A 14586-nucleotide genomic window follows, 5' to 3' on the forward strand; every position below is an offset into this window, starting at 1 on the left:
AATAATAATAATAATAATAATAATAATACCCACAATAATAATAATAATAATAATAATAATAATAATAATAATAATAATAATAATAATAATAATAATAATAATAATGCTACAAGTTACAGATCTGGTTTATTCAATATTAACAAAAAAACGAAAATTAATAAAAAAATCTTAATTAAACAGATTTTCGGAGAAAACAATAAAAAAATAAATTAAAAGATCAATAATAAAACTGTTTTAAAAAATCTAAAATTGGCTGCAAAATGGGTGTATGTACACTGTACAGTATGTGAAGTTTTGTCTACAATCAAAGTGGTTTTAGGGGGAAAACGAAAATCAAACCTTTTTGATATGGAGGAGCACAACGGTGGAGAAGAGTGACGGTGGTGGAGCACGGTGGTGGAGGAGAGTGACGGTGGTGGAGCACGGCGACGGAGGATGGTGGTGAAGAGAGTGACGGGTGGTGGAGCACGGCGGCGACGGAGGATGACGGTGGAGGCGGATCTTGTAGCAGATCGCTTGAAAGTCAATGTCCACACAGATGGTGGTTCGAAGGTGGCGGCTGGTAGGTTCCGGCTGTGCGAAGGTGAGTAGTGGTGGTGCGGCTAGCGGTGGTGTGGTTGTGAGAGTCTTGCGAGGGGTGGTGGTGCGACTGGTGGCGTAGAAGGGTGGTGCGACAGGTGGCGACTAGGAGATGGTGGTGGAGGTGTATATAGTAAATTTCATTCAGTAAACTAATTATTTGAAACAAAAAAAAATGATTATTAAAGATATAAAGCGGAAAGAAAAAGGTTAATAATAAAGAAGAAGAAGATGATGGAATGAAACCTTGAGAAGAAGAAGTTACTGGCTAACTTCTTCAAATCCGGATTCACTCGCCTTCCAATCCAGGGAAAACCCTCACCTAAGGCCAACGCTCATGAACACTCGCCCGAAGACATGATGTACGGCGAAATAAAATCCGTTCAGTTCAATGATCCAACCAGTGAATGCCAATTACCCGCTTAGTCTCTCATTATCACCTGGTAGCTCCAAAACTAAATGATGAGAAATAAATCAAGTATGGATCACATAAAACACCAAGTTTCTTCCCTAACACTCTATCACAAGCTTAATTATTATCATTAAATATTGAATCATAAAAGTAAAATAATATTAAGGTGGTTCTATATGTGTACACCACTCTGCAATCACATGGTTGATTAGTGTGTTATGATATAACCTAAGTCTAATTAAAACTTGGGCTTCAAACATCATAAAACAATTGCAACATCACAAATATAATACTCAAAACTCATAACTCTATTATTATTCAGATTCAAACTTCAAAGGCAAGAAAAACCAAATGAAGGAGAACAGAGGATGATGACATCTTTCAGTCATGAACATATACACCATCACATCACTTTATTCATCTTATAGCTTCCTAATTTCTCTTCACTATATTTTACAAAATCTCTACTTAGATCCTTCATTCTCCATAGACTACCAACAGAAGAACACGAAGAACCATCTCGGTTTCAAAATACAAAAGGGGGATAAAATGCAGATTGCAGACTGACTTCCTCAACTTCAGAAGATTCATTGAACTTTCGCTCTCTATCTTTCTGTTGATTCATCAAGGATTAAAATCAACAGATTAAAAAAACCAATGTTGATTTCATAACCACGAGTTCGAACAAGCGTTCAAGTTAGGTTAGATCCGCCATAGATCGAGTCTCGCCTCCATTTACAACCCATGGGTGCCCTGCATAAAAATTACACAAAATATTAGACACAAATGCAAAAGTAATTAGTAAATGATAAAATAGCTACTTGAGCTCGAAATCAATAAAAACCTCGAAACGATCCGAGTTTTTTCAAGCTCGAACCTTATATGGGAAGCTCGTTTATGCTCGTCGAGCCTTAAACAGCTATTTTTTAATTTTAGCCCTTTTGGACTTTTATGTATTAGTTTCACACTGCACAGCTGAGCTTTGGCTCGTTTAATGACTACACGTGTTTGGGCCGAGTTTAGACTCGTTTAAGGTTTTTTTTTTCAAAATATATCAATAATATACAAATAATTAAAAACGACTATAAATTAATTATTAATAAATAATAAACGAGCCATCTGAGCCCGAGCCTAAATAAAAAATGCGAGCTCAAGCTCTTTTAAGTCAAACCAGCTCAGCTCGTTTTCACCCCCACCGACCAAACCCAGGATATCTAATAAAAACAAAATTAACAACTTACTGAGGACTTGATCAGCAGATAATCGTCTCGAAACATCTTTACACAACATCTTCCTCAACAGATCCTTCGCTTCGGGCGACACAGATCTAAAAATCCTCATCGGAAACCGCAGATTTCCCCTTAAAACCGCCTCAAACGTTTCCGCAGGCGAGTCACCGTAAAATGGCGGAACTCCAGCCAACATTATATACAAAATCACACCCGCACTCCATACATCAACTTTCTCAGTATACTCTCTCCCAGCCAAAACCTCAGGCGCCACATAGTACGGCGTCCCGACGATCCCAGTCATCGTCCCGTGCTCGTTCATCCCGAACCACTCCGCGGATCCGAAATCCGCCAGCTTCAGATCCCCGTTGATATCAAATAAAATATTATCCGGTTTAATATCGCGATGCGCGATTCCTAACCGGTGACAATAACTGATCGATGAAATCAATGGTGAGAAAATTTGAGCAGCTTCCGGTTCGGAAAACGGACCGGCCCGGTTCGAGATGCGGTCGAAGAGGTCAGGCGAGTCACAGAGGTCAATAATCATGTGCAAATAATTATCATCCTCGTATAAACGATGGATCTGTACGATGTTAGGGTTTCCACCGAGGATGTGGAGTATTTTAGGTTCTTTTTGAAGGCACTCGAGGTCGGTTGGATCGGACAGGAGGCGTTTGTCGATGGATTTGCAGGCGAATGAGTCGCCGGAGACGGTGGAGTAGCACCGGTAGACAACGCCGAACCGTCCGCGGCCGATCTCGTGGCTAATTCGGTAATCGGTGTTTAAAGCTTCTTTCATTATTATTATTATTATTATTTTGTTTAGTTGTGTTGTTACAGATACACGGAAGGTGTGAGTGGGTTTTTATAACGGATTTCGGTTGCGAGATGCGAATATTCGCGTTCGAGAAGTTGAAAGGAATCGGTGGGTGTACGTTGTGCTTTGGGTGTTGTACGTTGAATAATGTGGTTTGTGTTTTAGCGTTTTTCCAGTTAATATGTTTCGTGGAATTTGTTGGTTGTTTGTTTTCCGTGTAGAAAAATCAGATTTTTGTTTTCAAACTTTGCTATCAAAATTCTCAGTAATTGACTAGGGATCGGGTCACACCCGTTTGATAAGTTATAAGAATAATAGAATATATAAATATAAGTACCATTTATTAAAAAGCGAATTTCAAATTTTGTTTTCAAATTTGATTTTATGACTTTAGAATAGACTCGACCTAATATTAAATATGAATTATGCATATATTATTTTTATAAATTTTATAAATAAAACATGTAAAAAGTAACGTACAAATTAAATTAGTGTACTAAGTGTGAGAATCAAGTAATGAAATTATATATATAAATGGTGTAATTATGTAATTACATCATAGTGTAATTACACTATATACTATAAGTCTATAATTACTTTATGTTATATATATTTAATTACATTATTTGATTCTCATAATTAACACGTTAATTTAATTTGTATTTAATAAAACTCAAAAAAAAAAACATTATATGTTATTTATTATTATGTTATAAATTTCTCATAGTACACGACTTAAGCTAGATTGAGCAGATACAAATTGTTTTGTCAAAAACAAACAATATTTTAATAATATAAGCTTTGGTTGGTTACCCAATAATAATTTATATGAGCAAAATAAATAACTCATGACATCCATAATTTTAACTTTTGTGGTAAAGGGTAATCACACATGATCATCATAGTTTTACACTCGATTTTGCTCATACAAAAATATGTTTCCCAAGTTAACTCAATTATTAATGTGAGCAAAGTAAGATAAAATCAAATATAAATCTATATATTTAAGTTAGGTTGATTTTGCTACCAAAAATTAGCGTAGATTTATTATCAGCCAGCAAGTTTTATTTTAATTTTTTTAATCCAACATATCTTTTAATTCATTGATCTCCCCTATCGACATCATTTTTAACCCCAACAGTTGTCATATCTGATGCAACAAGCGTACAATAATTTTGATACCTCATATTCAACCTACAAAAATCACGAATTCCGGAAAAGACAAAGCCCTAAATTCTGTATCGTCAAGTTCACCAATAAGATGAAGATAGTGATGAAACTCAACACTGCTTTAAATGACGAGCAAGTCAAAGAAAGTCTCGACAATGCATACCAGACCACAAAGGCTCCCAGTAGGAAGTAAAGACCATGGAAAATCGATGGAAATGTATCATTGGCTGAGACTTGGATTGACATCCTAGAGGACTCGATCACCATAATTCATCAGCAAAACATATTTATTTATTTATTGGGGGGGGGGGGGGGGGGGTCTTTAATATCTTACCAAAGAATTGTGAGGTGCTGAACACACGAGCCATCAAATGAAGTCTAAGTGGAGGACATGGTAAAAAAGAAAACCATGTTCAATAATGCGCGCGCGTGCACATACACATATATATACACGAAGGAAGAACCAAGAGATAACTTGAGAACTTGTAAAAACTCGATTTAAATATGGTTTTTTTATTCTTATTTCTTTTGTTATAAATTACATTTCTAAAAAAAAGATCAATCGCAATATTTGACATATTAAATATATGTAATGACGTTATATTACATATTATATAATGTAGGAATATTATTGTATTACATACATGTAATACAATACATGTAATATAACACTAACATAAGTGTAATATAACAATATTACATATATTGTTGTATTACATATATGCAATATAACAATATCACACATATTTAATATATTTATTTGCGGTTTCAGTTTTTAATTTTAGATTTATTTGCGGTTTCAGTTGTTAATTTTAAATGATAGGGATGTTTTGTCATTTGACTCATTTCACCCTAACTTAATAGAAAATCTTAACTTTCATTCATGAAGGACTATTTGTGTTACATTTATGCAAAGGTTTGGGCATGCAGTGCAATTTTTCAAACTTAGGGATCAAGAAATATAGATACACCATAATAGGAATAAGAATGGTACCATACTGGAAAATACTGCTATAAAAAACGAGTGAAAGCATAATCCGAATGCCCTTACTGATTTTATCGGTTCGGTGTCGATACCATCCATAATACCAAAATCAAATGGTACCAATAACGAAAACATGAATAAACAAATACCGTCACCAACACTGATTGTGTTAGGTCGACATCGATACTAGGTAATTTGGTATGAAATATATAGCTATAGCTAGTAAAAGATGAGAAGGGTGTTGAAGAAACACTAATCTTCAGGTGTCTTATCTAACTATAATAAAAAGGTGGGATACCTAGCTTTTTTTTTCTTTTCTAAAGGAATTCTATATTATAATTTGATCGTTACTCTTTTGAGAAACGAGTGATGTTGATGGGGCTAAAAGTTGTGTACGAAGCCGTATTTGGGCGGTTGATTGAAGCATCTAGTAAAGTTTCTTTTGTTCAATTTGTATTTTGTTGATACGAATCCAAAACGTAACCAATTACTCATCCACTCCCTCATACTTGTCATTAACTTCACTTTACCCCCTTCAACTTTGTTTTCTTTGTACTTTTGAACGACAAACTTTTATAAAACAAACAAAAATAATTTAGCGGGGACCTAGAAGAGAGCATACACGAATTCCAAGCAAGCATTAACAACTTTGCTGCTGTAATGGCGTTTTACACCTCCGACACAATGTAAGCTACAACTTACAGTGTAAAGCTAAACTGTAGTTTACCTTTACAATGAAGTGAAGTATATATTTAAAAATTATAACTTACATAGCAAACCGTGCAAAATACATTTTTTTAAAGGAATATTTTGCTTCTATGTAAAAATAAACTAAAGTTTATAGTATAAGAGTGTATAAAGCCTAATAAAGATGTACAAAAACCAAGACCCTTACCTTCCATCTCCATAACCATAAATGGATTGCTCCCTAGGACAAAATCAAGCTCATCAATGAAACAATATGGATCACATTTTGTTTAGGTTCATGATGTGACGTAGGCTGTCGTGGTCTACTCAAAAACAATTAATTAAGGACTTAAATACCTATAACTAGTACGGGTAAGTAAGGTTGTCTCCACAGGGACTCAAGGAAAGTGCTAATTCAATATTATGAAATTAATTATTAACTAAGGCGGACAGACGATGTCAAGCGGTTTTTAAAAAAAAATTTAAAAACTAATTATTACTTAAAAACGATTTGTAAATAATATTAATAAAAGCATTCATTCTAGGTTCGGTTAATGTTACATTCAACTTAATCCCAGATTCGATTATATTGATTACGCAGTAATTACTAAACCTAGTAGTTGGATTGTGATGTCAAATGATACCCTAACCGAATTGATGACACAATGAAACTCGGTTTACCTAATCACCAACTTATGTTTGTTAAAACCAATTAAGAGACAATATTTGATGATAACTAATCAATGACGCAAGAGCTTAAACCCTAAATGTCGATGAACACAACCAAACAAATAATGCATTAATTAATAATCCCAAACACAAATTGTTTAAATAATCAATCACAATTTAAGCAAGACTAAAGCAATAACTCAATCAAGCTCATAAACATTAAGCATACGAATCTGATCAGAAGTTAAAATACACAAAAACCTACCCTAGAATAAACAAGAAACTTACCCGAGCATCGACATATCGATTATATCACTTATCTTGATGAACATGCAAACCCGAGATGAACCGGAAGCCTTGGAATGGTGGAAGATCGTCCTAAGCAGCCTCTTTTGCCTCTAGAAGTCGTTATATGCCGAACGGGAAGGTTAAGGGCTTTAAATAGGGAAAACTTAAATTTTTGGCCGACTTAAGCATCTTCGCGTATCGCGAAGATGTCCCAGCATGCTTCTTCGCGTATCGCGAAGGACAAAATAATCGCGGCCGACATCCTGCAACTCCGCGTATCGCGAAGTTACCCTTCTTTTGCATCTTCGCGTATCGCGAAGATGTAACTTTTCTGCATTTTTTATTTTCTTTTCTTTACTGCCTCGTGATGCGTGCACTTCCAATCTTTCACTTCTTGATCTTCATTCCAAGCCCGTAAATATCCTTGTTAAGCTCCAAAGCTTCCAATATCCTGAAACCCGTAAACAATGCTTGAAGTATCAATGTTCATTCGATTATTTAACTAAATATAACTAATTAATATATAAAACTAGTTAACTTTTACCCAACCATCACGATGTTTGAAACCAATTGAGACATCATATATTTATTTTGGCATTTGGATGAGTTTCAGTTATTATTATGAAAACCGAACAATAGATTAAAAAAATATATAACCATATATTTAGTTATTTTGCATGTACCTTTAGTGACTAAACATTCAAACGCACTTGCATACAATGTGAATAAAAGCTTCACGTCTTCAATATTTATTGAATTTGTAAATAAAAGATTTGTGGACCTAAAGCAAAGAAGACAGATCCAAATGTTTTATGTCCACACTTGCATTTTAAGTTGTGTTGGTGAGCTGTTGAAGGTATTAGGATTCAAGTTTTTCTCGTATTTTGATTTGATCAATTATGTAATATCAAAGAAAGTTCCTAATTATATTGGGTGTTTTTAGAAATTGAAATCAACAAATAAGTTTACGAACAAAAGAAATGAAATAGCTCTTATGAATAATTGATTATCCATTAATAAACTTGTGAATTAAAATCGACAACTTACAAGTGTAGAAGATTTGATGTGCATTACTAAGGTTGTTTTTATTTTATATTTATGGAATACATGATGAATAGTATATTAAAGGGACAAAATGAAAATTGAAATGTAAGAATGAAAAATGCAATATAATTTTATTATTGTTGTCTTAGATTCGGATTTTTATTGGCTTGATTTCATATGCTAAAAACCAAAGCAAATTAAATTCAACAACCAACCAAAGTACTGAATCATTATTCTATGAGATTGAGTATGTGCATCGATATCGGCTCCCTCCTTTCTTTATTTCGGTACCAGGACACCTGGATTGGTGTTCTTGCCCTCTTATGACCAGTCAACCTGGTTCCCCATCTCGCTAGCTTCATTTTCTTCTTCGTTTCTTCGATATCTCCAATTAACTAACCTGATCGCCTTCATTTTCACCGGTACCTAAACCAAACTCTAACTAACAACCTAATCTTCTTTCAGAATTTAGTTAAGGTTCTTTTATTCATCTCATTATTGTTCAGCACTTAAGAGTGTGGTACTCATTAAGCATCTTTGGTATGCTTGTTGAATTACAAATTTGGAGTCATATTTGAAAGTTTTAGAAAAGAAAGGACCATGACATAAATTATGATAACTTGCGTTGTCATATTGCCATGTGGCCATGCAAGTGTCATATAGAACCGGTTAAGAATTAATGACGATTTTGCCCTCTTGGTTTCTAGTGAAGTTGGGCAGAGTGTTCATTGGCTAACTCGGGGGGGCATTTTACGTCCGGACGGGGCGAGGTTAGTTGGCCGTACCGTCTGATTTTGAAATGTATAGCAAACACCACAAATAAAGGTCTTTTTCTGAATAAGAGAAAAATAAGATTGATATAATAACTATATACGTCCACCACTTATTTTCCAAAAAAAAAAAATAATAATAAAATAACAAAATTCACGAACTATTGATGAAGATGGAAGGACTACTAGTGATCTCCATTCCATAAAGTTGTAGATTCTGTCATTCGATTTCGGAGTCTGGTAAAAACAATGATGTAATATTATTAGTAAGTGTGAGTTATCTGTTCTAAAAAACTATAGAATAAGAATGTGAATGGCTTGGTATAAGAGGATGTTAGTAATCACAACCCTAGAGTATTCACAACCTAGCCATCAAATATGTGAGTATGGTTTTTACAATTTAGGGAGTGGTATAAGGTGTTGTGAGTGAACGATAGAGAAAATGCAGTGATTTTTCTGTATATTTAAAAATTTCTCGCAGCATCCTATAAATTTTTTAAAGTGTGAGTGGAGAAAAAAATAAAAACGTTAATGATAAAAGATATAAAAAATATTATTTAATTAAAAATTTTAGTGTAATTTGGAATTTGAAGATAAAGAAAGGGTTGTAAATGCTCTTATATCATAATAAAAATGTGTCCCATGCATACCTGGTTTAATACAATAATGCATATTGTGTATCCATTGTACATATTGGGTTCGCTATTTAAGGTCTTTTGTGATAAAGATTACATGTTGAGATTTCCATTCACCTTAAAAGTCGATTTTAAATATTAATTTTTAAAACATTTTAATAGTTTTAATAATTAAATACTATATACCCAACTATACTATAGTAATTTAAAGTCTATCAATTTGTCATACTATTTATTATATTCTTTAAGATCATATAGTATATTATACTCGTCATAATTTAATAAAAATTTTAAGTAATATGTTAAATACTGAATAAATTAATTATATCTTAAAACTAGTGTTTTGCATTTACTGAAATGATATAATTACAAACAAATCTGTACTTTAAACCACATTTAATGTTATTAAACTATAATAAGAAGCTAGGATAATATAAATAAATTTTGGAAGATAAAATTGGAGAAAAGAGAGAAAAAAAATAATAATAAGTGGAAGGAAGTATATAAGCAAGCAGTATATTCCAAGCGTATAAGTGGTGCTGGATATTATTATCAAGTTGATGTGATAGGCACAATATTTCAATATTTTATTTTTCCAAATTTTGTTGACGATCACATGTCATGTTTACATAGAATTTTTTTTTTTTTTTTTTTTGAAACAACAAATTTTTTCACCTAAAATCCCTCTAACCTTGCACTTGCAAGGATTTGAACCCACCACCTCCACTTTAAAAGGTGAACACCATACCACTAGACCATTAGGTCATGGGTTGTTTACATAGAATCTGATAACCTAAATATATTACATTACAAAATTCAAAAGTTATACAGTTTTATATACTGTCAATATTCTCTCTCTCTTATTTAATACACATATTTTTTCTAGTACATACGTGTCTTCTATCATTTAATTACTTTTATTATCAATGACATACATTTATTTGAATATATTCATCCTGAATCTACTACACGAAAATTTCATCATCAATTGTTCAGGCATTTATTATTTGAATATTTGATGTATATATGATCTATTTTTGTGTTTTGTATTTGATCTTTTTATGAAATACTGCATTGCTAATATAATGAGTTGAAGATATAGTCGATGGTTTAACATTGTATAACAACATATACCGATATATGACACGATAGTTGCGATACTAAGGTGATAATTTACATTGGTCTTAATCGTTTATATGTTAGGACTTGTAACTTTTTATTAGATAAGAATTCTTAAATCTTAGGTATGAATTTGAAGTTCAGTTCATTGTATCATTGAGTTTGATTGTTTGAGTTTAAGCACCTATAAGTTAAATTTTGTACGTTTGTATTATTGATTTATTTTCACAGTTAGTGTGCTTGCCTCTATAATTTAGAGGCGTGTGTCATTATCGATCAAGATGGATTTGCTTAGATATTTGTATGTGCTGTCTTTACGTATATATCTCATTGTGGATATGTTTTGATTTTCATTATATATGCAGTAGAGGCTAATATTGGTGATGTGAGGTGGGTCACGGGGACACATTATTAACAATGGTGTGGGGTGAGCCGTTAATTAGTGTCATACAAGTGTGTGATTGCCTATGAGTTTGATAAGGGTGAGTTAGACAGGGTGTGGCTGACTGAGTTTTATAAGGGCACATTTAACGTTGAGATGTGTAGACGATGAATAGGTTGTCATGGTTTCTATAAATTTCAAATTGCTGCTCCTAATATAATTAAAAATAATAATAACTTTATTTTTAAAAATAACTAAAAAAATGAGATGACAATATTTAATAGTATTATAGCATATGGCTTTCGCACCATCAAAAGGTTTAGAACACGATTAAATAATGATTTTTTACATGCTGAATATGTCACATTTTGTATCAAAGATTTGAAAGTTTGTTTAGTAAACGATATATAGAAATTCACAATTATTAATATAAAAAAATTATTATATATATATATATGTGTGTGTCTACAAACAACACACAAGACAAATTGGTCTAAACCTCCCTTACTTTACGTTTTTGAACATACTATAAAAAAAACAAGAAAATTGGTATTGAGAATTACAAGATGGGTCATGGGTCTTGATTCATTGTATTGTCATTGTTATGGTGGATTCAGAGGTGGACCCTTTTTGTATTCTATGTCCCAATACATTGAAATCCTTTTTAAGACATGCAAATTTGTAAAATCAGTAATAATAATCTCTGAATGCTATATTCGTGAATTTCTTTTAATGTGGATATCATGCACACTTTATGTTGAACGTTTTCCCTTAAATGTCAACACTTTAAATTTAAATTAGATCGATTTGAAAAGTCTTGTTCGTTCTTTTGACCAAGTGGTAGCCTGGTTGCTTATCTTAGGAGAAAGGTCGCCAGCTTGAGCCTCAACGCCTACGTCAAGAGTTACCCGGTTGCTGTGGTTTTCCGCCCACTAATAGTTTTCGAGTCGATTATTAATATTAAGTATCAAATACTTAGGGAATTTAAAAATCCTATCACTAGTAGACTCAGAAAAAATATTGCTTAAAAATATTCTAAAATAGCTGCAAAGGTATTTCTACACATTAATAGAGGCGTGTTATCCAATTTTAATCGGGTTAAGAGGTAAGTCATTTTCTTAAAGCTTCACAAGAATGTGTATATCAAGTTAATAAATTGATTTAAAAAAATTAGTTAGAAAAAAATTCCATACAAGTTAACTTTACTTTTAGTGGGTGGTGGTCTATTGAAAATACAAAACCTTTAAACATCTGAGTTTGAAGATGAGAGATATTGGGTTCAAGTCCGATGAACAACAAGGATTAAAAGAAGTTTACTATTCAAAGAAAAAAAAAACTCTATTTTTTTTTTTGATAAAAGAATACTGTTCAAATTGTTTTCAAATACACAAGATGTTACTTGGACAGTTGATATGTAACTGCCATTTTGTTTTTTTACATAAAATATAGGATATTCTTATCTAATAATGATGCAAGTGCAAACATTTAAATATATATTCTCACTCTAGCTTCTTAAAATTTGGTGATCTACGAATTTGTCCCGTTTTCAATTAGCCCAACCCATAAGAACAAAGACTCAATAATTAAAAAAAAAAGTCAAAATTTTGATTTCTTAGTTGACTCAACAAAAAAATGTCAAATCAGATTAGTTGTTCAATGCTAGTTATTTCAAACCGAGAAATCCTCAAAATGACCATGTTACCTTATATTCATTTGAGTTTTTCTTTCTAGATGTTTGTAAAAAAAGGACGGATCTTACTTTATAATGTAGTCGAATGTTGGCGTTCTTAACAAATTATAAGACATCATTTGTCAAATTAGAGCGAAACCGATGATGTATGATGTATTAATACAAGAAAAAGTTGGACCCAACGGTGCCCATCTTACATGCATGTCAATATGGTCTGATGGTGTTTTTATTTTGTTTAAAACGTTATCGGAATCAATCTAATACATCAGAAACACCAAGAAACTTTCTCACAAACTTTTCACAAGCAATCCATTTCATTCCTATAGATCGCCTAATGTTTTCACATATTTTTTACTATTAAATTTATTTATCATAATCAGTTTTAGTATTTTAATAAGTAACTTTATTAGTTTTGAATAGGGTATAAAGTTTTAATACAAATGTGAACCAAAATTTTATTTAATATATTAAAATGCCGAATAATATACTCATATAACATATATAATTTTAACAAAATTTTAAAGTTTAGTATGACAATAAATTAAATATTACATAAACCTTATAATAATTTAAAATTAAAGCTTTATTCGCTTGTTAAAAGATTGGTTAGTTTTAGGTTGAATTGTTCAGTTTGAACACAACCCATATATGTATTCGATATTTATGTCAAGCACACATAAAACCTTGTAACCCGAACATGACCCCTTTTATCCTATTTACCTAAATCATGTAACTTAAGTTTCATTTTTATAAACTAATATATTTATTTTTATTTAGTTTATATAAATCTAAAATATATAAATATGACTAAAAGTTAAAAAAAATAGATAACAGAAAAAATAAACCAAAATATGTTAAGTGAATAAGCTAACCTTTTAATTTTTAGAATTTTCTATTTCATAAGCCCAAACCAAAAAAACCACTAAGAATTCATCCACAAATCCACAATGGGTGATTATCAACTTTTCAGTCTTTCACTACGTACATAACATACATGATTATATTCCCATTGAGGTAACATAAGCTCAAATCTAAGAGTATTTGCAATAGAAGAATTCATAAGCCACTCTTAGCCCTTTAAAAATCAATGTTTTTATAATAGATAATAAAATAATTGGTAAGGCTTTTATATATAGATCATTCAGTACAAATCAAATTAGCATACTAGATATACAAATAACTATAGTAATTACAGCTTTAAACTAGAGTAATTATGTTATATAAATTTTACAGTGTAACAATAATTATTCTAGATCAAAAGTTATAGTGTAATAATACATACTTTATTGTTAACATAATTACTCTAACTATTTGTACACTTCTCATGATAAAAAGTCATTTGTATTTATCCAAACCCTATATATATATAGAAACAGGATTAAATACATTTTATTCTTAACATGAAAACAGTGATAACCAATTTGGTGTTATTATTATATTTATTTTTATAAATGTTTCTTGTTATTTTTTGTTTGTATTTGCTAATTTTCGATTATGAAACGTTATAAGTATTTGCGTATTTATATTTTGTTGTTATTATTAGATTTTTTCTTTTGCTGGATAACTATTTGCTGTTATATGCTGTTATTATTCTGTTCTTGATTTTGATTCTTTTGTTGTAAATTTTTTGGTTTTTCTCTTTGTTATTATAAATAATTGTTTATATAGATTGTATTGTAGTTGGTATTGTTTCTAACGTTCTCATTTTTTTATAAATTGGTATTATTTCCTACATTCTCATGTTAAGACTAAAATACACATGAACATTCCCCTATATATATATATATATATATGCATGCTTAAACCTGGTTTGATCACCAAACCAGCTCATCGGTTCAACCGTCCAATTGTCCAAACCGGTCAGGCCATTCAAAAACCACCGAACCGAATAGAACCGGCCCTAGTATGTCCACCTTCTCTGGTCCAGTTTTCAAAATGCAGCTAAAAACCTTGTTTTTTCCCTACATGGCTACATCTTTAACATAAATTTACTCTGAACTTACTTTAACCTATTTTTTACCTAAAACATGTGATATTGTGATGTCTTTGGTTATATTTTTACCCTTTTCCTTCCACCTTGTGCCGTTGGATTGAAAAATCTCCTATT

At 31.7% G+C, this 14586-nt stretch overlaps 1 protein-coding gene across 1 annotated transcript; it reads right to left on the reverse strand.

Annotated features, from left to right (window-relative positions):
- Positions 1–1652: 1652 nt before the first annotated feature.
- Positions 1653–3041, reverse strand: LOC143634560 (phosphoenolpyruvate carboxylase kinase 1-like). The gene is made up of 2 exons (XM_077102621.1): positions 2233–3041; positions 1653–1744 (listed from the first exon to the last, which is right to left on the reverse strand). Exons 1-2 carry the CDS (start codon positions 3020–3022, stop codon positions 1689–1691), a joined length of 846 nt encoding a protein of 281 aa, XP_076958736.1. The 5' UTR covers positions 3023–3041; the 3' UTR covers positions 1653–1688.
- Positions 3042–14586: the final 11545 nt, after the last annotated feature.

This window comes from Bidens hawaiensis, unplaced genomic scaffold (assembly GCF_021521415.1).
Source record: "Bidens hawaiensis isolate Kalapana, Puna unplaced genomic scaffold, B.hawaiensis_p1.1 tig00000055_1, whole genome shotgun sequence".
In the NCBI taxonomy this organism is placed as follows: domain Eukaryota; kingdom Viridiplantae; phylum Streptophyta; class Magnoliopsida; order Asterales; family Asteraceae; genus Bidens; species Bidens hawaiensis.

Excerpts from the sequence above, each read along its gene's own strand:
- LOC143634560 (XM_077102621.1), bottom strand. The coding sequence starts at position 3,022 with ATGAAAGAAGCTTTAAACACCGATTACCGAATTAGCCACGAGATCGGC. Across the intron at positions 1,745-2,232 it reads ATCTGCTGATCAAGTCCTCA|GGCACCCATGGGTTGTAAAT; the intron begins GTAAGTTGTTAA and ends ATTTTTATGCAG.